The 24736-nt window shown below is 32.9% G+C and overlaps 2 protein-coding genes and 1 non-coding gene across 3 annotated transcripts; 1 reads left to right on the forward strand and 2 right to left on the reverse strand.

The window, feature by feature from the left end:
- The first annotated feature begins 4160 nt into the window (after nt 1-4160).
- Nucleotides 4161-11044, forward strand: LOC132618075 (uncharacterized). The gene is made up of 5 exons (XM_060333130.1): nt 4161-4222; nt 4549-4607; nt 5000-5098; nt 5200-5810; nt 10604-11044. Exons 1-5 carry the CDS (start codon nt 4161-4163, stop codon nt 11042-11044), a joined length of 1272 nt encoding a protein of 423 aa, XP_060189113.1.
- Nucleotides 11045-16356: 5312 nt separating this feature from the next.
- LOC132626736 (LOB domain-containing protein 16-like) lies at nt 16357-18168 on the reverse strand. The gene is made up of 2 exons (XM_060341713.1): nt 17764-18168; nt 16357-16850 (listed from the first exon to the last, which is right to left on the reverse strand). The coding sequence occupies exons 1-2, from the start codon at nt 18043-18045 to the stop codon at nt 16557-16559; spliced, it is 576 nt and encodes a 191-aa protein (XP_060197696.1). The 5' UTR covers nt 18046-18168; the 3' UTR covers nt 16357-16556.
- A 1957-nt stretch (nt 18169-20125) lies between these two features.
- Nucleotides 20126-20196, reverse strand: TRNAG-GCC (transfer RNA glycine (anticodon GCC)). The gene has a single exon. It is a non-coding gene; the product is annotated as a tRNA-Gly (tRNA).
- Nucleotides 20197-24736: the final 4540 nt, after the last annotated feature.

The raw sequence follows: 24736 nt of genomic DNA on the forward strand, positions 1-24736 counted from the left end.
AAAAAAAAAATTGGATACTGATAATATGGCGGTGACAAATAGGATAATAGAGAAACCCACGTCATACATTATATAGTCGGTCAAAAGCCATCCATAAATGACCCAAATGGCTAATACCGAGATTTTTTGAATTTGTTGCAGTACAAGACCAACCAGATGATGAAGTGATAGTATCTTTCTCTTCTATTCTAAGCTCATTTCCTACTAGACAAATTTGTCTCCCTGCTCTGTTTCACTTTTGTGAAAGCGCACTTCTTTATTTTCCTTTTAGTTCTTTTTCTTGATTATTATTGCAACTTTTGGTAAGACTTGTCTTCTTGAACTTAGGGCTGCGTATCGAGTGGTTCGGTTCGGGTTTGAAAGTTATCGGTTATCGGTTTGTAGACATGTTAAACCGTTAAAGAATCATTAAAATATCGGTTAATGGGTTATTGGATAATCGGTTTTTGATTGTTATCGGTTCGATTATCGCTTTAACCGTTAAGATATCACACGAAATTTTTTCAAGAACAAAGAACCCATCTTCAAAGCAGAATCAGAAACGAATAAACGAGATGCAAAATGAATAGAGTAGCTACAAAAGAAAGTGCCTGCAACAGTTAGCTATAAATGGAGTTTAAAACTGGAAGCTGGCTGGCATCTCTAAGACGTTAAAAACTTGAAACCTTTTCTTCATATTTACATGAATCCTAGTTCCCAGACCACTGCTGACAGCTTTCCAATTTGACAATGTTGTCTTTTTTTATGCTTCTTCATCCGAGTCCTCAACAACTCTCCTCATTTTTGCTCTCCTTACCCGTTGCATTAGTGGCACAAAATTGTAGAGAGGAGCTGTTAGCTACCTGCAAGTTATTTCCACAAGCATTTGGTACTTGATGCTTGGTAAAGTTTGTTTCACACCTTTGGAAGCAATTAGAAGTTTTGACATTAGGGCTAAGTTCTTGTAAAACCTTGCAGCTAACTTCACCAGTGAGAAATAAATTGACATAGGATTTACTAAGTAATTATATATGGAAGGGTAATAATGGAATGAATTCACTGGGATGGACTCCACAAATTATATCTGAAAGGTTATATATGCAAGGGTATAATTATAATTAAATAAATGGGTATCGGGTTATCGGTTCACCCGTTAACAAAAGTGGTGAACCCGAGACCCGAACTGATACCCCAATAACTATAGAACACCACCCGATACCCGAACCATTAACCCACTAACCCGAACCATTAATCCAATAACCCAATTATCGGTTTGGGTTATTGATTTAACCGTTAACATGCACAGCCCTACTTGAACTTGAATGCTAGTCAACAAAAGCCTCCCACCCATAATCTACTTATTTAACTAATGGCTTCAAGGAATAATTACTTTTCTAAGTTTAATTAATGGAGTCTATACTAAACAACTTATAAAAATCCGTCTTTATCATCTCTAAACATGTTTTAGAAACTTAATTTGTTTGGAAGGAAAAACAAAACCTTAATGCTGCACGGAAGATTGGTTTCGCCTAAGCTAGAGCTAATTAAATTTGTTGATCATTTTACAAAAGTTGCAGTCAATCAAGGGGACATCTTGTCTAAGAATTTGATTACAATGGCTTATGATTACGGTATATTAAAATTCTAAAAGTAGTACTTAATGTTAGGTAAACCTACTTAATTACTCCCTCCGTTCACTTTTACTTGTCCACTATTTCTAAAATAGATTTTCTTTTTTACTTGTCATTTTTCATATATTAAGATAAAACAAATTTCTTTTCCCTGTTTTAACCTTAATTTATTTACCGAGACTTCTAAAAATTGTAATGGTCAATTTTACTTAACCAATGCATAGCATTGGGATTGACAGTTGACACAAACCTCTTCATTTATTGTTTGGCTCCAAATAATTTGAAGCACTAAAGAGATGGATGAGTTGTAAAGTGCTAGTATCTATAAAAACTTCATGTGAACCGTGGAACTTCATATTGCTCTAATAATTATGTATGGAAATTCGGGTTTTAATTATTGAGATTAAGTATTAGTTAATAGGGGTATTGTGATAAAATATCTATCTTAATCATTGTTTCTTAAATAGCATGAAAAGTAAAAAATGGACAAGTAAAAGTGAACGGAAGAAGTAATTACAACTTTCACCCTAGGTAATTAGTGGATCATTTGATTTAGTAGACATTAGCAGACACTTCTCACCTCCAACGTATGCTTGCCTTCAACACAATGATCATATCTTCTCGTCTTGTAACAATTCTTTTTTTAATTTACCGTGTGGCATGCTCTCTTTGGCCCATTTTTTTTTTTTGAACTGTCGCTCATGTAAGAGTCTGGCCGTGTATTAGTTCCTGTGTGACTAATTATTATTATAAGGCTTATTTGAAGGTAAAATTTCTCAAATGACTACCTTATTGTAGCTTCCTACCATTTGTAGCTATCCTTTTTAATATTACCATTTGTAGCTAAAAATCAGCTTATTTGTGTATGTTTTCGGATGTATTTGTTGTCAACAAATACATGACCATACGGTAAAAAAGGGGATATCTTCCTTTATTTTAGCATGTAACCGTGGTGATATTAAATGAGAAAATAATATATTTTTTACCTTCTTTTCCACAAAATTAGTTGTAATATTCCCTTTCCTTACACGTATCTCTCCTTCCATACATTCTTCAACAGCCAAAACGTAAAAATTCAAATTTCAAATTAAATCTTCAACACATCTGAAAATACAGTAACAAACACAAACACGTCAATCATCAGGTAATTCGTGCAAAAACACAGTTTTTGATTTCACAAATTTCGTCTATTGAAATTGTATTTATGTGATTTCATTTTTTTTCTTGGATCATAATGTCAGAGTTGTTTTATTATTTTGATTTTTTTTTTATTTCTGTCTTCATCACTGATATTCGAAAATAATGATGTAATGTCATTGTAAGCGTGTCAATGAATGAATAATGCTTTTGAAAATTTCGGTTGAAAGTATGTTAATGTACATGAATGGTTAGGAATCGAAAAAAAAAGGATCCTGTTCATATCTTTTATTTTTCTGAAGCTGAACTATGTTTTTCTGAACTATCTTTCATATCAGTAGCAATTTATGCTAAAACTAAGTATTTCTGAAGTGTAACAATATGTGTATGTTATATTCCAATGTGTTTTCTCTTTTACACGTTCCAATGACTTTTCGAAGTTTTCATCAATAACTTTGCGAAGATCCAGTTCATATCTTTTTTGTTTCTTAATCAAAACTATGTATTTCGGAAGTGTAATTCAATATCTAAACCATGTATCTCTGAACAATGTAAACTGAACTATCTAAACTATGTATTTTTAAAATATCTAAACTATGTATTTCTGCACTGTCTAAACTATGTATTTCTAAACTATGTATTTCTGAACTATCTAAACCTTGTATTTGTGAACTATTTTTCATATCAGTTGCAATTTATGCTAAACTATGTATTTCTGAAGTGTAATTCAATATGTGTATGTTGTATTTGAATTATTAGTGAGTAATTCTAATTTGTATAAATTATTCAAATTTGAACGTGAATCTTATGTAGGGCATACATATTACAGGTTTTATGTTGACACAGTGATTCAAGGTTTTTTTTTTATTATTATTATTTTATAAAATGGCCAATATTTCATCGTTGATTAGACACTCCGGTATGTGGAATGACGAGAATAAATACGTCAATTACAAAATCGATTCTGTGACTTTCAAGGAGTATTCGACGTATGAGGAATTGTTACAAACAGTTGCAACCCAATTGAATTTGGACAAGAAAATGAAAAACATAAGCATAAAATACATGGTTGAAGGTGATTATATTCCAATGGAAATTCACAATGACATGGCTGTTAGGGTGGATGTGGAACTGAAGAAAGAGAACAAAGCATTACCAATGTACCCATTATGTATCATTACAACTGATAGAAGCATGGAGATATGTATATCGGATGAGAGTTGTGTTGAAGGTGATTATTTGCAAATCGGATACGCGAGTCAAACAGTTGGTTCCAATGATTTTGCATCATCAAGTTATGGAAAGGCTGATTTGTTATTCGAAAACAACAAGGGTATGGTTATTGATGACAAGAACCAAAAAGTAGTTGCCGTCGATTAAGTATACAAGGATAAAGATACATTAAAATCTGTGATGGTGAATTACACAATTACGAACAGGTTCAACTATCGGACAGAAAGGAGCAATGCAATAAGGTACTAAATGTGCATTTGTTTATGTATTTTCAACTGTGTGTTGTTATGTATTTGAACCGTGGCAGTGTATGTTTGTTAATTTGTCCGAGTGGTAGTATTTCTTAGCATGTGTATGTTTATTATAAAGTAGAATCAAAACTGATTTTTATGTATTTGTACTCATAAATAATGTATTTGGTCTGGGTTGAATTTGATTAACAACTTTACATATGGTAAAGCTACTTATCTGTCCTTTGTATTAATAAAACAAGAATAAATACATTACTGATGTATTTTACATTAATGTGTTTTTTTTTGTATTTATTTCTTTTGTTTTTTTGTTGTAGCTACACTCTTGTGTGCATATCAGGAGAGTGTGATTGGAAATTCAGGGCGTCAAGTGTCGGTAAGTCAGAAATGTTTAGAGTTGGGGAGTTTCAAGACAAACATACATGTCCATTGAAGGAAAAGGTTTATTCCCAATGCCAAGCTACAAGTCGGTTGATAAGTGGGATTGTCAAACCAAAAATATCAAATCATAAGAGGAAATATACGCCTAAAGACATTGCGGAGGACGTCAAAAATGATTTCGGAATGGATGTGTCGTACATGGTTGCTTGGCGGGCCAAAGAAAGGGCGATGAACGATTTAATGGGTGAACCGACTGATTCTTATAAAAGACTACCTGGATATCTATACATATTGGATAAGACTTACCCGGGTTCACATATCAGAATGTGTAAAACCCGCGAAATGAATTTCTGTATGTTTTTATAGCACTATATGCATTTATCAAAGGCTTTGATTATTGTCGGCCAATTGTGGTGGTTGATGGAAGCCACTTAAAAACACCATACAATGGAACATTTGTCTCGGCAAGCACATTAGACAGTGCAGGTATGTCAAAAAAATACATATTAATTTATTACCTCAATATATATTTTATATGTTTTGGACAAATACAAAATGTTTTTTTTTCTTCTTAACTGTATCTCCAGGCAGCATACTTCCCTTAGCATATGGTGTGATTGATTCTGAGAATGACAGATCATGGACGTGGTTTTTTGAGCGTTTCAGAGAATCATATGGAATCAGAGGGAATATGTGTATCGTATCAGATAGGCATGAAAGTATAAATAAGGCTGTTTGTCGAATTTATCCAGAAGTTGCACATTATGCATGTATTTGGCATTTGTGGGGTAATGTATGTAAAAAATACAAGAAGAGCCATGATGTGCTGAGTCCTATTTTTTATTCCATGGCAAAGGCGTACACGCAGGATGATTTCGATGAGTTAATGGGAAAGGTTCAAAAGGTAGATATGCGCGTGGCAGAGTACTTGGAATCGGCTGGTAGAGACAAGTGGGCTAGATTGTATGCATCTGTTAACCGAGGGTGGACAATGGCTTCTAACATAGCAGAGTGCATTAACCGACATCTTTTAGCAGCTAGAGAACTGCCTATATATGACTTTCTCGAAGAAGTTAGAAGGATGTTTGGGAGATGGAATTACAATAACCGGAGAAATGGAACATACACGTTCACTACACTCGGTAAAAAGTTTCAGGAGATGCTATCAATGAACAAGTATCTATGTCTACGAATGACGGTATGTTTCAGTTTAATGCGTGTTGTTGACACCCAATTTTGTCCCTCCTTTATTTTAATATTTATTTACTGGAGCTTCTAAATTTGCTGACGAGCTAAATACTTTATTTTCACTATTCTATTTTTTTTCACTACTATTATGTTCGCTACTTTTATTTTTCAACATTACGAGCATTACTTTAACACAAATTTTAAATGTTCGTCATCGTTTCATTTCCGGGTTTGGAATCGTTAAATTAAGTACAAGACATCACTTTGTAAAATCTTTACTTTTCTACATATTAATTATTAATTGTCTCCACATAGTATATATTGTACTAGTTATTAAATTAGAAACCCAAAAATAACTAAATAGAGGAGGAAGGATCAGCAATTTTCAGCTAAATTAATGGCCCAAAATACAAATACAAAATTATTCCCCTACCCAAATAATCAGCCCACATTTTAATACCCAGCCCACCTTTTAAGCCCATTACTCTAAACTTCCCGGACCAGCCCACTACATTACACGATCCGGCCTGACCCAATTCCTAAAACCTAACCCTTCACCCCCATTTCTCTTCAGTCGCTGCTCTCTCCCTCTTTATTTTCTCTCATCTCTCTCGTTTTCTCCCTCTTCTCCCTCACGTTCCTCTGCACCTCCACTCTCCCATGTCCCCCACGCCTCACGCTCCCTCCACTCACCACTGTCCCCCACGCCTCTGTCTCATACGCTCCTCTCTCTCCTCACTTTATAAATGAAAAAGAATTATTCAGTTAGGTGGAGAAAAAAAATGGTTTTCAACATTTGGAGGGATTTTTCAAATTGTGAGAAAAACGGATTCAGTATTTGAGGGACGGATTTAGAATACACGAGTATTTTATTACAAAATCTTTTCTTTTTAATCTGGTCTGAACCCTTATTTACATTTGAAATTCCTGAGACAAACGAAATTTCTCCTCTTTCAAACAAAAGTATACTGTTCTGCTTCTTGTCGAGTTTTAATTCGAAAGACTTTTTTTTTTCGAGTTTGAGTTCGTCGTATTCGAGTGTAGATTCGAGACCCGACGCCCCATTTCACTATACTCGGAAAAGGTCAGTATTTTTCATGCCTTAGTAATTTCAATGTTTAAATTCTTTTTTTTTGTTTGTTTGTTTAGCTCCTATGGGTCATGTATTCATGCTTAGTTTATCGTCAAATCCTGTTTTGGCTTTTGAAGTTTCGTGATTAGTTCGATGATCGATAATTAGTTTGTCGTGATTGGTTAGTGCCACTGTTAGTTTATTGTTAATCTATGGTTGGGTTGACTGGATATCTGATCTAGTTAGAGTACAAGGAAGAGAATATATTTGCTCGAACATGTTTCCCCTGCTCCCAAACACCCAAAACATCTCACTGGGCCTGTGTTTCTACCGAGAGTCTGGTTTCATTAGTTTAGTCCAATTTACGGCTGAATATTCCTTATAGTTCAGGTAGAATATAAGTTTCGCATCCCTCTGGTCACTTCTTGCTACTTGTTATGTGAACAAAGTCGTGATTACCAGCTGGTTTTTCTCTTTGTGGTTATAAAAATGATTTTGGATATATCAGTTTCTATGTGTTAGTTCCGTTTATGTTGTTTGTATGCAAGCATTCTTTGAGACATAATTAGCCTTTTCTCCATTTACCTTATAATCCCGGTATGCTCTTAGTAATGTTGAGATGACTTGATATGAAGCATGCTATTTAGATAAGTGAGCCTAGCGAAGTATTTAGAGCAAGTTGTTTTTTGTGGTGTGTGTAAGTATTTCTTGACTGACTATTTTGTTTCTTGTCCAATATGTGCTCCTATTTAATTTGAAGATCATGATGTCGGATAAATCATCATTTGGTTCGAGTGTCAAGAGGGTCTTCGAATAATCAAAACACTTTTTAAAAAAAACAAAGTCCCTAGTGCTATCACTCTGTGTTATCCCATGAAGTGAACTGTATGCGTTTAGCCGCGTTGAGGTTACTGAACCAGCTGATATTGCTGTTAACGAAACAAACAACCTTTCGTTAGTTGAATTGGTGAATGTTGAAGAGTAGATGAACTAATTATCAGCGCGGTAGTCTTAAGTCGTCGAGTCCAATTCTTGTTTTTATTGTTAATTATTGCATTCCTTGAATCTTATGGAATTTTATGTGCGAGAATGCCAACTTATAAAAAGTAACTTTTGTTTTGTGATAAGCGATTAGCGTTCTTTCAATCTATTTTCTAATTGTATGCTATCTGTATGTCCTTAAGTTTCCAATGGGATGACTAGGAATCTCTCTTGTTGCAAGTTTTTATCACTAGACATTCTTATCTTTTCCTTTTGTAGTCCTCTTTTTTGTCTTAGCTCTCTGAACTTTCTTATATTCCGTTTTGCTATTTTTCACCAATTATTGGGCAGTTATCATGTATGATACTATGTTCCTCGATGATGCTTGGTTATAAGGGTAGAAGGCTGTAATCTGGTAATAATATTATCACTCGCTCTAGATCTTGATCAGGACATAAAATTAAAATATTATGATATTTGTTCATATGTCTATTTGAGAAGCTCATTGCACTGCTGATGGGGTTGCATGCTTTGTAGTTTCAAGACCTATTGTGTCTTGGCCTTATTACTCTTTCTGTTGGAAGTATGACTAGTACTTTCTGATTAGCTGTCTGCTGTAGTATCCTCTAGCATCTCCTTAACTTTCGGTTTTGCCATCATTCTTAACATTGGGTGGTGAAAATGTGACTAGTCATGGCATGGTGAATTTAGTGGACATTAACTTGGAATTATTTGTTTAGCGGCATCTATTTTACTTTCCATAGTGGTTGTTGAGAATTAAATTTCCCTTTGCTAATTCTTCATTTTGTTCTTTCTTTATTGCATGAACACTGGAGCCGAAGAGTCCAACTTTGAGACTCAACGACGCCGCTATCACATGGAGCCGTGCATCCCCGACCATTTCAAGTCTTACATCGCTCAAAGAGAAATTACGAAATAATCCAATCTTTGTGTCAGGAGTTTATTTTGGCTAACGTATTGTTGATGATGCTTGTTTATATGTTTGGCGTGACTAACCTTTATTTGTATTTGTACGACTAATTGCTAAGACTTAAGTTACTATACTTTAAAGCTAAGTTTCATTTAAGGTTTCACTTTAGATATTAATAGAGTATTTCCTCTTTCATAGAATACGACATTTAGACATATGAAATTGGATAAGTGATTAGTTTACCACATTGTACTGATTTTAAAATTGGCCTTCCAAATTCGTACTGACCCGGTCGTAGTTTAATATAAGTGTCCTACTAAAGACTATCCCCGTTTAACATAAGTGTCCTACCAAAGACTATCCCCCTACTTTAAATTATAACTTAACATTTTATAAAACTTTTTAAGTTTTATGGTAATTCTATTTAAATGCCATAACCTGCCATTTCTAATAGTGATGAATTCTTTTCCCTAGTTATCGATTTAATATTAATCTTCTATAACTATACGCGTTAATTTTCATACTACTGTATTACATATACTTTAAAAGGCTAGTTCAACACCACATTTCAATTTTCATACTACTGCATTACATATACTTTAAAAGGCTAGTACAACACCATATTTCACAACGCCAATTGGATTTATACATAGAGTTAATCATTGCTTTCCACTTTTAAATACTAACCCCCTCTCCTCATCTATAACTAGTCAATTATTTTATACACCATCACTCATATTCCTACAAGTCCTATTTTAAATAGCATTCTTATATATCTATTTATAACTTTAGCAATATTTACAAAATTATTTTGTTTTTCTATAATATTTACACTTAGCCTAATTAATTGTAAGTCCGGTCGAATTAACCATTATTAATGGAATTTAGAGGATGCCTAATACCTTCCCTCTAGGTTAGTTGAACCCGTACCTAGAATCATTTGGTTTCGTAGACTTTAAAATAAAATCAACTTTAGATAATTACTTTAATTAACTTTAGGTGTCCTAATTCACCGTAAATAATTAGGTGGCGACTCCTTAAAACAAATAAACAAAAAATAGGAATCACCAATATGTTGTACTCTACTTTAACCCGGTTAAAATGGGGTATGATAGCTTGGCGACTCCGCTGGGGAACTCTACCTAGGTTCTAACCATAACGGACTTAGATTTAATTAAGCTTTATGTGCTAACTTAGTTACTCTATTTGCCTAAACTGTTTTACATGCTATAAATTGTTGGCGTGATTAATTGTTGTTTGATATAAACTGTCTAAGTGTTACTGCTTTGATAAATTGTCATTCCGTTCATACTTCCTCCACTCCTGAAAAATTCACACAAATTCACACATTTAAAGCGGTTTTGCGGTTCACGGCCGTACACTATAAAATTACCCTTTAGTTGGATTGATCTTGTGGATTTAGTCGATCGGCGGTGCAGTCGACGGCCACGGACTTTCCACTCCCAAGTTGTCCGCTTGGGGGAACCTTGTGTCATAGAAAGCCAACTCTTAGTCAGCCTAAGATAGAGCTAAACCAACACCCTTTATTAAGAGCATACATTTCATGACCTAGGAGGTTTAATACCCTTGGTGTATTAAGCCCATTAGATGACTTTACCCAAACGTCCAAGTGGGTTCACGACCCCAAGTGACAATAATCATACTTTATATGCATGTTTGAAGGATAACTGTGCCTAAATATTGACTATTTGCTCTAATTAATTAAACTTTAGGAGGGAGGGAATGACTAATGATTTGTTCATTTATTTTAAAATTTTGATTGGTTCAATAACAAATACATGTAATATTTATTTTTCAGGTAGAACCGTCAACCGAATTCGTGTACACAGTACATGATGGAGGACGACGATTCATTCTTAATTTGAATAGCAAAACTTGCAGTTGTCGTATGTTTCAACTAGATGAAATCCCCTGCTCGGATGCATGGGTTGTCATTAAAAAGAAAAATCTGGTTGCTGAGGATTATTGCTCTGATTTGTTCAAACCGACGACCATGTTGAAGACATATGATGTACCTGTGGATCCTCTACCCGACGAGCGTGAATGGAACATTCCCAAAAACATCTTGGAGGATGTGGTTTTCCCCCCAAGATACAAGAGACCGCCTGGTAGGCCAAAGAAGAGGCGTGATAAGCCTTTAAGTGAATTGTTGTTTGGAAAGGGCAGACATGCTTGCAGTACTTGTGGACAACTTGGGCACAACAGACGTTCATGTAGTTTTGAGCCTCAGAGGAAGTGAATTTTTCTTGTGTTCCTATCCGTTTAACTTTATTACCGAATATAGATTGGTTATTTAAGTATTTGAACACTTGTGTCAAAAACTTCTATTGACACATGTTGTAGTATTATAGAAATATTTGCAATGAAATGAATGTCCCATTCAAAATGATCTTAATTGAATTTTTTTCCCGATACGTATGGTGTTTTTTTCAACTTCAATAAATAATGTGTACTTGGTAAAATAACATACATATTATATCTGTAAAAATGATGAAGTTGTTTTTATTTTGGATTTTTTTTGGATTGGAGGCTCGTAGTTGTGCGGGTAATGTCAACTAAAAATTATGTATTTGTTGGCCTTTTGAAAATTGTATAAACTGCAATAGAACATACATGGTTTTTGTGATCCTGGTGTCTGAAAATTACACGGTAATGTTCATGTATTTTTAACACAAAAAAAAAAAGGCAACCCATGTTCCGGTATGAAAATGGTGTTGTCTATTCAACTTCATAGCACAGCATATGTGGTATAAAAACGTACGTATTGTTTCCGAAACTGATGAAGATGGTTTATTTGAAGTGATTTTTTTTTATTGAAATCATATAGTTGTGCTGGTTATATCAAATACGCAAGATGTGTTTATTAACCTAAAACATATCTAAAAAATACATATTTTGTGAACCTGGTGAATTAAACATACATATTTTGTGAACCTGGTGAATGAATGTATTTGTGGATTCATGATGTCACATTTTACTGTATTTTTTTCAAACAACAGATTTATTTGACAATATATGGAACTATGTACATCAAACATATGGAACATAAAACCACTGAGATTTCTTTACCTCACCGTCCTTAAACATGCCCAACATCAAGTAGTTAACAGATGGCTTTGGGTTCACTGTTCTCCAATTAAACATTCTTGGGATTTGGCTTCCGGTTTTAACCATTAAATTAGGGTCAACGTTAGAGCAGCACTCATATATCCACACTTGCATAGCAAAAGGGAAACCCCGTAGACAATAAAACTGCTTCGGCTTGTCCATCTTGTGGTGAATACTCTTAATCAAATCATCAAATGCTTTCTTACCCCAAGTATAGTCATTGTATTGTTCACTCTCCACCAAGTCAAAATGATGTCTTGGGACTGTGACGTTCCTCTTTTCACTTGAAAGTATGTAATTATGAATGAAATACAAGATCGCAATCTTTACAACATCTTCATCTGCGTTATCACCAACACCCCAATCCTTTTCTTCAAAGCACTTATTTAAAGTCATATTTAAAACACTATTATCAGAACCACCGAAATATTGATCCAACAATCTGTTAGGACCCTCGTCAAAAACAACTTCATCCCCGTAACACTTCAAACCAGTAATTAAAGCAAATTCAAAAAGACCGAATGTCAATTCCGTCCCATTAATATCGATAACAAAAGCATTGCTATTACTACGCTTCAACTCCCTAACCATAAAACACCTAAATAACTGACCCTGCATCTCGGTGTCAACTTGCATCTGCATATATTGTCCAAAAACAGTTTTGAAAAATAGATTGAATTGTCTATCGGTCAGTTTTTCCTTCAACTCATCTTTAATATTATGGTTCGTATATGAAGCATAACGTATCGGTTGAGTGGGGGGACGTTTAACCAGGAATTTGGAGGCCTGAAAGTTTTAATACAATGGCAACACATGAGATACAAAAAATACATACGAATGCTATCCCATATGAATTGTTCAGATCAATAAATACATGCAAACAAAAAACAGTTATTAAGCTGTTTAGCTGACAAAAGTTGAACAAATACACATTTTATCTGACACATACTCATGCCTGCTTTTTAAAACATACATAACCTGTTACTAATTTGAAAAATGCACAAATGTGAGGAATTACAAATACATGATACATAGTTTGATATTTTGATAACAAAAATGGCTAGTGACATACATGACACATTTGTATGTATGTTTCATATACAACACTAATTCAAAACAAATACAAAAATACATACGAATGCTATCCCATATGAATTGTTCAGATCAATAAATACATGCAAACAAAAACACAGTTATTAAGATGTTTAGCTGACAAAAGTTGAACAAATACCCCTTTTATCTGACACTTACACATGCCTGCTTTTTAAAACATACATAACCTGTTATTAAATTGAAAAAATACACAAATGTGAGGAATTACAAATACATGATACATAGTTTGATATTTTGATAACAAAAATGGTTAGTGAAATACATGACACAGTGGTATGTATGTTTCATATACAAACTAATTCAAACAATACAAAAATACATACGAATGCTATCCCCTCTACTAATGAATTGTTCAGATCAATAAATACATGCAACTATACTTACGGATGCGATCAAAAATACATGAATCATTAACCGAATTTGGGCAACATGTATAATACAAATTTATTCACAATATATATATATATAACAAATGAAAAAATACCTGCTTGTTCATAGTTAATTGTTGTTCTCCAGTATCTGTCTGTACAACATTCTTCCCTTTGCTAGTATAAGCAACATCAGATGTTTTTCTCCTCTTTGTGGCAGAATCAAAATCATTTTTTTTCCAAATTAACAGTTGAAGGATTTCTGATTCTGGAAGGATCATGAATTTTCTTAGATCTCCTTTCAGCAACAAATTTCTCAGTAGAAGTTGCATCAACATCATGTTGTTGCTGAGAAATACCCAAATCAAAAGAAGGGGAATCTAAATTTTGAAGAGTATGTGGGATACCTCTTGTAACCCTACCAGATATGCTTTCATCCGCCATTAATTGATGTTTTTCACTACTCAAAGTGGGAAACCCTAAGCATTGAAAGTTAAAATTTTTGAAAAAAGTCAAGAATATTGAATTAAATTGACTAAAATACACAAAATAACGAAAACTTACACAAATACACAGCCACCCACGAATCTCGGCACAATAAATTGTAGTGGAATCGTGTTTGCTGGTAATGGATAGATTCTGAGGAGAAAAAAACGACTAAAATTAATGGAAAGGGAGAGAGAAACTAACGTATATTACGTGTGTTTCAAAAATGGGAAGTTGGGATAGTGTTTACCTTTATTTACGGTGTATTTGAGAACTGATAAGTGGAAGTTACTGTTGTATCTAGAATGGGTAATTTAGAAAATTAATTAGCTATTATTATTATTAATTTTAATAAAAGGTAGTTATTAACATTAAATAGTTAGTAAAAGTAGCTATAACAAGTAAATTTTCCTTATTTGAATATGAAACACAATCGTGGGACTGTAACATCCCACTTTTTTTTTCTTTTTTTTTTTTAAACCAAAAAATCCGACAAATTTTCCAATTGAAAAATTTCTGCTAGCGCATGTGTTCTATCTGAGAACTTAAGAGAAAAGGACCAAAATCATCCATAATGTTTGGGTTTGGATCAAAATCATACATATTCTTTCACATGGTGCACTAATAGTACATTATGTTTGCATAAGTGGTGCACTTTTAGTCACAATCCCAAATAAATTTAACGGAAAAGAACAAAAATGCCCCTGAACTTTTAGAAAAGGTATAAAAATACCCTTTATTCATCTATTTTGCTAAAACTACCCCTCAATTCAACTTTTTGAGAATTTATTCCCCTTGACTAACGGACAACACTAATTTTTTTTTTTTAAAAAAAATTAAATTGCACATGACATTTTATTACTGAAAAATTGATTTATTATTTTAAAAAGAAATCTGAAAAATCGTTATTTGTAGAATAAGGAAAAATAATTTTTCAACATCCATTTCTTTAAAAAAAACAAATGTAGTAAGCCTTATATATATATATATATATATATATATATATATATATATATATATATATATATATATATATATATATATATATATATATATAAAAACAGAATTGGATTTTCATTAAAACATGTGGATTTTTTTTAAGTTTGGAAAAAAAAAATTTAACGGGTGGAAACCCCATTTTTTTTTAGAAAATTCAATTTTTAAATATGAAAAACTGATTGTTTTTTTAAGTAAAATGTGCAAAACTAATACTCCATAATTTTCTTCTAGATTTAAAAAAAGATAGTTTTCTGGTTTTTTTTTAAACACAGTTTTTCCATAAAAAATTTAATTTTTTCAGATTTTTATAAAAATCCAATTTTTCACATTTTGAAAAGAAAAAAAATTAGTGTTGTCCGTTAGTCAAGGTTTTACTCGTTAAAAAAAAGTTTTCCAAATTTAAAAAAATTCCAAGGTTTCAGATTTCTTTTTAAAAGAATAAATCAATTTTTCAGTAATAAAATGTCATGTGCAATTTAATTTTTTTTTTAAAAAATAAAAATTAGTGTTGTCCGTTAGTCAAGGGGAATAAATGAGCCAAAAAGTTGAATTGAGGGGTAGTTTTAGCAAAATAGATGAATAAAGGGTATTTTTATACCTTTTCTAAAAGTTCAGGGGCATTTTTGTTCTTTTCCGTTAAATTTATTTTGGATTGTGACTAAAAGTGCACCACTTATGCAAACATAATGTACTATTAGTGCACCATGTGAAAGAATATGTATGATTTTGATCAAAACCCAAACATTATGGATGATTTTGGTCCTTTTCTCGATATAGATTTATAAATTATTATAGAAAATTCGTGGGTAGAATGACAAGTACATACCACCTGCAATATTAAGCAGGTAGCTACTAGATTAAGGTGCAATAAATAAATATGAAAAGGAATATAATGTCAAACCTCCTCAGTACGTAGACCTCTGAAAGAAAGGGTATACTACCTAGCTCAAGATGCAATCATTTTTTCAAATAAACCTATTATTAGAAGAATTAAGTTATTATCACTAACTCTTTTTCTTCTCATAAGTCATAAAAGACAAATGATGTCTACATTATCTAAGCAAAATGCAGATCGTTAGGCCACACTTTCACATTGTTTATTTAATTTTGAGCCAAATCTTTTGAAGTGGAAAACATGACTATTTTCGACTTTGTTAACATGAGGTAGAACAAGCGACTTAATTTTGTACCCTTCTTTTGCGTTGCTTATATATACGAATGATGATTGAGATAGGGAAGGCCACTCCGAACGTGTTGATCGAAGAAAGAGGACTCATTCTTCTAACCGCGTCCGAACCAACTTGCACGGATAACTATTTCATTAGATACTTACTAATTGTTACTCCCTCTGTTCCAATTTACGTGTCATACTTTTTTTTTAGTCTGTCCCAAAAAAATATCTCCTTTCTAAATATAGAAACAATTTAACTTGATCAGATGATTTACAACCACACAAATATCTAAGGTTTGTTTTGGACCACAAATTTAGAATTTTTTTTTCTTTCTTAAACTCTAGTCAAATAGTGACACATAAATTGGGACTGAGGGAGTATTAGCATAACTATCGAGTAACTTTATCCACTAAAGATTAAACAAAAAAAAGATACAAATTTTCATCATCCTAAAAGCCAATGCTTGAAGTTCACCCAATCTCTTGTTTGTGAAAATGTCTAATTCCTAGCTACTTGTATAATTTTGATACTCCAAGAAATGGTCTAAACTTTGTATGTCTTGCATATTCATCCCATGGCTATCACTATAATGATCAGCAGATTCCAGTGATGAGCTTTGTGGTGATGAGTTGGACTTCACATTATTATAATTTGGATTAGCTGGAGCCATTTGTCCACTTAAAGCCATATTGTTGCTCCAATGAGGATTATTATAAGAATTCACTGAATTGTTTGAATTGATAAAGTTTTGTGCTAGCTGACCTTTCACTTGCATCAGTTGAGCCTGTAAATAAGCTACCTGACAAATATATCAAGATAAATAAATAAATCAATTTCCCTAAAAACTAGAAAACTAATTGAAAAATGTCCCATTGAAACATTTTGTTTTTATCTATGCAGGCATTTTTGTTTATTTAGTATCATGGAGTAAGATGTAAATGATGGCAGGAAATTGTTTTACATACTGATGCTTTCTAGCCATAATTAAAACTGGTCAATTATAAGAATTACCTCTTTTCCTATTTCTTAATCATTCTAATTAGCTAGTTGGAGAGAGATTTTCCCATTAACAAGAATTTGGTTTAAATTGAATCTATCTTTTGCAAATAGTTGATCCCTTTCATGCTTCAAAGGTTTTAAGGAAATACAAATGCAAATATGAAAAAGGACACAAAACAAAAGCTAGCCTGAGACCTAAAAAAACAAGGTCGAAATCCATCCCTCTTTTTCCTGTATTTGACTAGTAGGGCTAATGAACGACCCTTTGATCTATGTCGTTTCAAGTTCGGCCAAGTCTGATTAGAAGTTCAAAAATGAGTGGAGCGAGGGGCTTTAGACGAGGGAATGAACAACCTGACGATAAAAATAAAAATAAAAACAAACTAGATGCATGAACTAGTTATCGAATTCTTTTACACTATGATCAGTCTAATCTACACTAGCTAATTATAAATTTTTAAAGGGATGATCTAACTTCATTTTATATATTTGATCTGTTAGGCATGCAAAAATCCTTTTACACTATCAGAAAGTTAAAACTATTTCCAAAGTTACTAATTCAATTTTCTACAGATGCGCGCGGTTAGTTAGTTTATCATTTAGGTAACATGACACTATTAAAAACAAAACAAAATTACACTGTCCACATATGACATATATAGGGTTTCACAGAACTAACTAAATTAAACTTTGAAAGATTAAAGTTAAAGTACCTGTTGCTGTAAAGCAAAGATATTAGCAACACAGCCATAGACAGGATCTTTAATCCTAGCTTGTGCTTCATAAGCAATTGTAACAACAGCATCACAACGATCATCCAAAGGGACATGTTGCAACAATTTAGACACATTACTTGCTCCAAACACTTTATGAATAGCAGCAAATTTAGAAGGTCCTTCTTCAGAGCAAAAATAAGGTGCAAATATACAATCAACAGCACACTTTCTCCTTAGAAATTTGCATGCACCACATGGTGACCCTGTCCCAGTAGCCATAGCCAATTGCCAAATAGAGAAAAACTAAAAGAAGGTAGAAAGATAGAAAAATAAATAAATAAAAGGGAAATTAATGGGGTGCACGAGTACACTAGGAAAAGATGAAGAAATGAAATGTAAAGGTGGGCTAATGGTGGATTTTTTGGAGAAAGTCTTATATAAGTGTGAAAGAAGGGACATGGAAGGTCTATGTGTAGGGTTTGAAGGGGACAAATATTAGTGGCTTATGCGATAGTCAATAGTATGATGCAATTTTTATATTGTTCCATTTTTTTAGTACTGTATGATTGCTTTAAACTTTTATTCTTAGACTAGATGAGTTCTCCATTAGTATATTAGTTCCAAGTGAAGAAGATAAGCCATTTTAATAATGTTTCCTACGAAGAAATTGTTTATTTCTCTCAATTTGAACTCGAAAATTATGATCGGGGAAGTAGTAGTTAGGAGAGGAAAATAAATAATGAGGGGTGGCGGGGCCTATGTAATTTGTCATGTTATTAAAATGAACGGTTACGTTTTATTTTTAAAAGGAAGATAAATAATTTGTCCATGTTTATTTGTTAACTATTTTCCCCGCCGATCGCCGCACCTGGGAACTGCTGCTTCTTTTTTGTTCCTTTCTGGACTTTTAGTTTCTTTTAATAAGACAATGACACGCGGATTAGAACTTACCGACAGCTTTATTTGACTTTTAATACTTCCATTTGTTCATATGATGAATTTTAAACAGTCCAGAGGGTCAAATATGGAGTAGCTTCGTCTAGGAAAAATGCATCTTATATTTTAACCTCGACATTCCTTCGAGAGGAAGAGAGCAGTTACATTAGTTTATAAAAAAGAGGACACACGGGCCTTTTGGCATTACATTAGTTAAGTACTATTCCATCAACTAACTATACAATAACTCATGTGACGCTACATGACCATTATATATAATATAACTTATAATAAATCAGTATATAATATACAATCAACATATTGCTATATAACTTGTGTGACACTACATGACCATTAGAAATTTGTTTGGCCCATGTTTGGGCTTAATGTCGCGAGTTGACCGTTCGGCCTATTGACAAGCGCTAGCCCAACAGGTCATTCACTACAAATGGTCAGATTTTTTTAAAGTCGCCATTAAAGGCGGACAAAAAAAATTCATTCAAAAAATATCCAAAACATGTATTATATGTGTATAATTAGTAAGTATGAGTTGATTGAGCATTCAAAAATCTCCAAAACATGTATAATATGTGTATAATTAGTAAGTATATGTTGATTTAACATTTATTAAACACAAATTTATTTATCAATGATACATTTTCTAAACACATATTGTAGGAATACATATTCTATGTAACAATAATACGGTTTCTATATGCGTACAATACATTTTCGATACAACAATGATACGGTTTCTATACCTATGTTGAAATTCGTTGAATAAAGGATGCGAAATAAAATTATTTTAAAAAGGCTAAAAAATGTCTAATAAGCTTCTTGGGCCATCCGGTTGCCAATAGCTTGGGCCCGATGGCCATTTGTGTCCTTTTCCCTATTCTTTTAGGTCACCTGGCTAAAAATATGAAGATCCGGTAAATCATTTGGACGTGGCAAGTGGGTTGGACCGATCCAAGACCGGCCCATTATTCTATAGGCCTGTTGGGCTTGAACTGCTTTTCAGTCCAGTCCTAGCTTGCCTACACTTAACTTACCCAGCAGGACAGCACAACACATTAACATTGAACTTCTATTTGCTTTCAATAGTTTAAAGGAAGTGTTTGCCGGTACTTTGGATAAATTTTAAGATGGTAATTAACATCATGCATGTCCTTTTTATTTAATCCATTTTCCCTTGCCTTGATTATGTTTGCTTAACATGAGCTCTTTCTTTGCTTTTTTGGTGTTTTGATACCAAATCAAGCCAAAGAATGTTTACACTTGTGGCCTCATTTGCGGCTCTCTCTTTAGTGGTTTACTATCCTACTAGCTATTAGCTAAGTAAAGAAGGTATGAAAGTTACAGCTCTGGACTATACATATTGGCATAAAAAAATAAGGTCAAGTAAGAAAAGGAAAAACATCTTTGCACCAGCCGGGAATCGAACCCGGGTCTATACCGTGGCAGGGTACTATTCTACCACTAGACCACTGGTGCTTGTTGACATGGCTATCAGTTAATATTTTATATCCCCAAATTCAGTCATTAACTTAGCAATTACTTGTTCATTTCATGTTTTGTCTCATATGAGCTGTCTAAATAATCATGGTAATTTATATGTACATTTTTCTTCTTTAAGTAGGTGTGGATCGAAAGAAGTTACCTCATTGATCAGGCTTCCAACATAGGAAACTTCCATTTACAAAAGGGGGAAGAAACCAAACGGGAGATAACTTCCATTTGTAAATTAAGAAAAATTATCGAAGATGTCAAGGAATTCAACATTTAGTATGTCTACATTAAAAGAATGAAAGAGTTAAACTTGTAGATCAAGAGAAGTTACCTCATCGATCATGTATAGATATAGGTCACTTTTTTTAATGTATATATACTAATTGTTGAATTTCCTTTGACTTTTGTGTTTACTTTCTTACATGTGAATCTCCTTGTTAGGGAGGGCAATTGGGGTAAGGCGGGGCGGGGCAGGGCAAACTCCTAACGGTGCAGGTCAGGGCGGGGCGGGTCAAAACACATTTTCAGAAAATTAGAAGTAGGTCAGGACAGGTAGTAGGGCAAAGCTGCAAAATGGAAAATAAACTGAAATTCTTACACAATGAGTTTGCTTTTTTCAAAAGAGTGTATTTTACATTTAAACGGGTTTCCTATCTTGATTTTGTGCTTTAATATTTTTTTGGCGCCTATAAATTAAATATGACGTCTGGAGCTGTGCATTTTGTACTGAATAATTCAAGTCATAGAATTTTAACTATTGAAAATAGCTTTCTGAAAGTTTTAACTGAGATTTCAGTCTCTTTAGTACATAGGAAACCAGATGTGCAATCGATAGATAGGAAATTAAATGCAAAATCAATGACTTGCAAATGTATATATATTATGATTTAATTAATTCTACTGATTTGTAGAGTTCTGTTATAAGTATTTATTTATATGTATCTATTATAAATATTATTTATTATTATGCATGTCTATCTTTAGGAGAAATATTAGGGTTAGTGACTTTGGGATCAAGTCACTTTTCCCCTATAAATATAGAAGTTTTCCTTCATTGTAAATCAATCCCTAATAAGAGAAATAAATATATCTCATCTCTTCTGTCTTGTACAATATTATTCTTGCTTGCTTTATTATTTTATAACACGTTATCAGCACGAGTCTCTAATTTTTCGAGTGGAATTAAATTTGCTTCTTCACAAAAATCAAACCCCGTCGGTGTAATTTCCTAGTGAAGAGAATCAAAAGCAGCACAATACATTAAGCCGATCTGATCGTTGGTAAGGTCATGTCTCCTTCTCTGTGCTTAAAATACATCTGGTAAGTGACATCTCATCCACTTGAACATGATCTTCCTTAGGTATTTTGATATCAATTATTATGTGAAGCCTTCTTAATAATGATCTTACTGGAAGGCCTCTTATAACGATTTTTTTATATATTTTATACTAGCAAGTTCCAATTGCCGTAAATAAATTATTTTTGTTATTATATCGGCACATGTCACAACTTGGAGTTTCCCAGTTACTGTGTATCAATGCATAGAATTAGTTCTATGACAATTTTATAAATATCTTAGATTTGAATATATACTTGAATTCCAATAGAGTTTATAAGAAATTGACATCACAAAAGTGGTTATATATTTCACATGTCTTCATTAATCACCAGAAGTGATAATATTTTTTCAGATTTATTTTGAGTTTATTTAGGAAGGCATGTTAGAAAATTCTCTATATTACATGTGTGCCTCGATTTTTTCTCCTGAAGTAGCAATATCTTAAAAGATATTCTAAGTGATCATAATTTGATATGATTAATGCGCGTTCAGATGATTATATGATTAAGGCACGTTCAGATGATTATGTTTCACTCTTGAAGAATGAAAACTTTTGATAAATATTATAAACACAGATCCATTCCCTAAAATGAATAGTAAAGATTATAAATACACACGTGCTCTTAGTTATGAAAATATCACGTCTCACCTCCAGAAGAGGTAGAATAATTGAGTAGAAATATTATGAATATTTTATTTTTTAATCCTGAAATAGGAAACTTTTGAAAAATTTACTCCTGATGTATCGAGACTTTGAAATTTACTCCCGGAGTCGTAAATCTGAAATTTACTCCTGAAGTAGTAGAATTTTAAAATTACTTCATAATTAGTAATGGCAAATCTCCCTGAATGAGATGATAATACTTTTTCTTGGTTGTTGTCAAGATTGCTGAATGAGATGATAATACTTTTTCTTGGTTGTTGTCAAGATTGCTGATCACCAGGTATATATGGAGTTATTCTCTTTCAATCTTTTCGTGTGTTAATTATTGAATCCATTAGTTGCTTGAATTTTATTATCAATTACGTTTCTTTGTTTTCCTTAAATTGCATAAAGTGAGTAACTTTACATCATACTACGAGGAGGAAAAGGCAGGCAATGACAAACAAAACTGATACTTTTGAGCATTTAAAAATGTATTGTCTTTAAATATCTGTTTAATTACTGTTTATTTCATGACATCAGTAGTGTCTAACTAAAATTTCTGTTAAGATACCAGCAGTATCTAGGCAATATTTGGTAGCACAAAATTAATGATCAAGGTCTCCAGAACAGCCTAAGTTTCGTCTACAAGGATCATGACATTAGTTGGTGTCCAAAAAATATGTGATTATGGAGAATAAATTAAAGGCTCCTGAAGAGCTCATATAGTATTATGTCATTCGTTCTAATTTGTAATATATGAAGGTGTTATGATCAAAACACAAGTTGCAGCAAACCCGAAGTTTACTAAAGTAAATGACTATCATATTGAAGCTATAAATGATTGGAGGACTAAATATCTTCAAAATCATAGTGTGTAAGCCATATGTATGTGAAAAGTTACCCTCTCTATTCTCCAAATTGTACTACAGAAATATAAGTATGATGAAATCATATGCCATGATAAACCAAAAGTTTATTGATACAAAACAGGAGTTCATGTCATAGTAAGCCAGAAGTTTACTAAAACAAACATGGCATGGTAAACTTAAAGTTTACTAGTATAAATAAATTTTATTAGTCGGCATGAGCGGTTTGGCCGTCCCGATTCAAATATAATGTGCAGATTGAGTATTTGACATATATTGAAGAACCAGAAGATTCTTCAAGAATTTATTTTTGTTGCTTGTTCTCATGATAAGTGGATTATACTGGCTAATGTTGGGATTGAATTTTCCAACTCTGAAAAAAATATAAAAGGTGAATATGGGCCCGTTCACCTATTATGTGATGTCTCAAATAGATGTATCGATAAGACAGTCACATGTGTGTTTATTGTCAACCTGCAGTTTGACATATGCAAAGTTACTTGCTCAAAATAATTGAGTTGAGAGCACAATTTTCAGATTATGTAATCAAGATAATTCATCTTGTTAATGCTGGTTTATATTCAAGTTGGTTTGGTGTCGAATGCCTCCGATAAATAGCTAAACCATTGTTTATGAGAACAAAGCTTTATGTGTTGGTCTGAGATATGATATATGGTATACAAAATCACTTGTATGCTTCAGACCAATAAATTATATTAAATTCTCCCCTCACAATTGGGTCAGGATTAGGAACCAGATATTTCCATCTAACAGTTTTTATGTATGGTATATGATTAATTAATCTACCATGATGTGCGAAGATGGATTCCCTCAAAGAATATGAGATATATGTTAGTTTATCTAACATAAGGGGGAGGAATAAGCAATTTTGAAATATGTTGTAAATTATCATTACTATGATCTTCATTCAAAAGGTAATTCAAATCAAATGCTCGAAGCATTGCTGACCCGAAATTAGTCTCATATTTCAGCTGCAAAATTCTCATACTAACATTGATGTCCCGAAGGACAGAGTATACAACATGCATGAAACATGTTAGATCAATCGGTTCCAAATGAAATAATCCTTGAAAAGGAAAGGAACAAATGATAAAAATGGTCATAATAAGGAGGCAATGTGCTCTTGAAGAGCCTACGATATAACACTTTATGAAACCTAAGAGGTTTAGGTACCTAAAAAAATAAGGGAAGTGATGAGATCTCAATAAGTTATGTCACATTGCGAACCGATACAAATTATATATCGTCGACGTTATCCTTGGTACAATGTAGCGCAATATTGAAAAAGATTGTGAGGATCAAAATTCTACTTCTATTAAAGCATGCTAACGTAGAAATTATTATCACGTGAAATGACGCATCTTGGTAAGCGTAAAGCTTATTGGACCTATTGTCCAGACACCAGAAGATATCACATATTTAAATAGAAATAGATGTTATCACAGCCTATATGAATTACTTGACAAAATTATATGAAAATTCTTAAAGAATTTTAAATGCCTGAAGCATATACACGTTGTAGAAATTTGTTCATAATTCTTATATGAATTAAGTGAAGCAAGGTGAACGCGATTTTATCACCTAAATGAATATTTACTGACTAAGGGCACAAATGACTCTATTTATCCTTATGTCTTTGTGAAAATCAAAATC

The sequence above is a fragment of the Lycium barbarum genome, chromosome 1 (genome assembly GCF_019175385.1).
Source record: "Lycium barbarum isolate Lr01 chromosome 1, ASM1917538v2, whole genome shotgun sequence".
NCBI lineage: Eukaryota > Viridiplantae > Streptophyta > Magnoliopsida > Solanales > Solanaceae > Lycium > Lycium barbarum.

What these genes read in the sequence shown, in the direction of transcription:
- LOC132618075 (XM_060333130.1), top strand. Translation starts at nt 4,161, where the DNA reads ATGGTGAATTACACAATTACGAACAGGTTCAACTATCGGACAGAAAGG. An exon ending in ATTCAGGGCGTCAAGTGTCG is followed by an intron (nt 4,608 to 4,999) that starts GTAAGTCAGAAA and finishes CATTTATCAAAG; the next exon opens with GCTTTGATTATTGTCGGCCA. An exon ending in AAGCACATTAGACAGTGCAG is followed by an intron (nt 5,099 to 5,199) that starts GTATGTCAAAAA and finishes CTGTATCTCCAG; the next exon opens with GCAGCATACTTCCCTTAGCA.
- LOC132626736 (XM_060341713.1), bottom strand. Translation starts at nt 18,045, where the DNA reads ATGGCTACTGGGACAGGGTCACCATGTGGTGCATGCAAATTTCTAAGG. An exon ending in TCTTTGCTTTACAGCAACAG is followed by an intron (nt 16,851 to 17,763) that starts GTACTTTAACTT and finishes TATATTTGTCAG; the next exon opens with GTAGCTTATTTACAGGCTCA.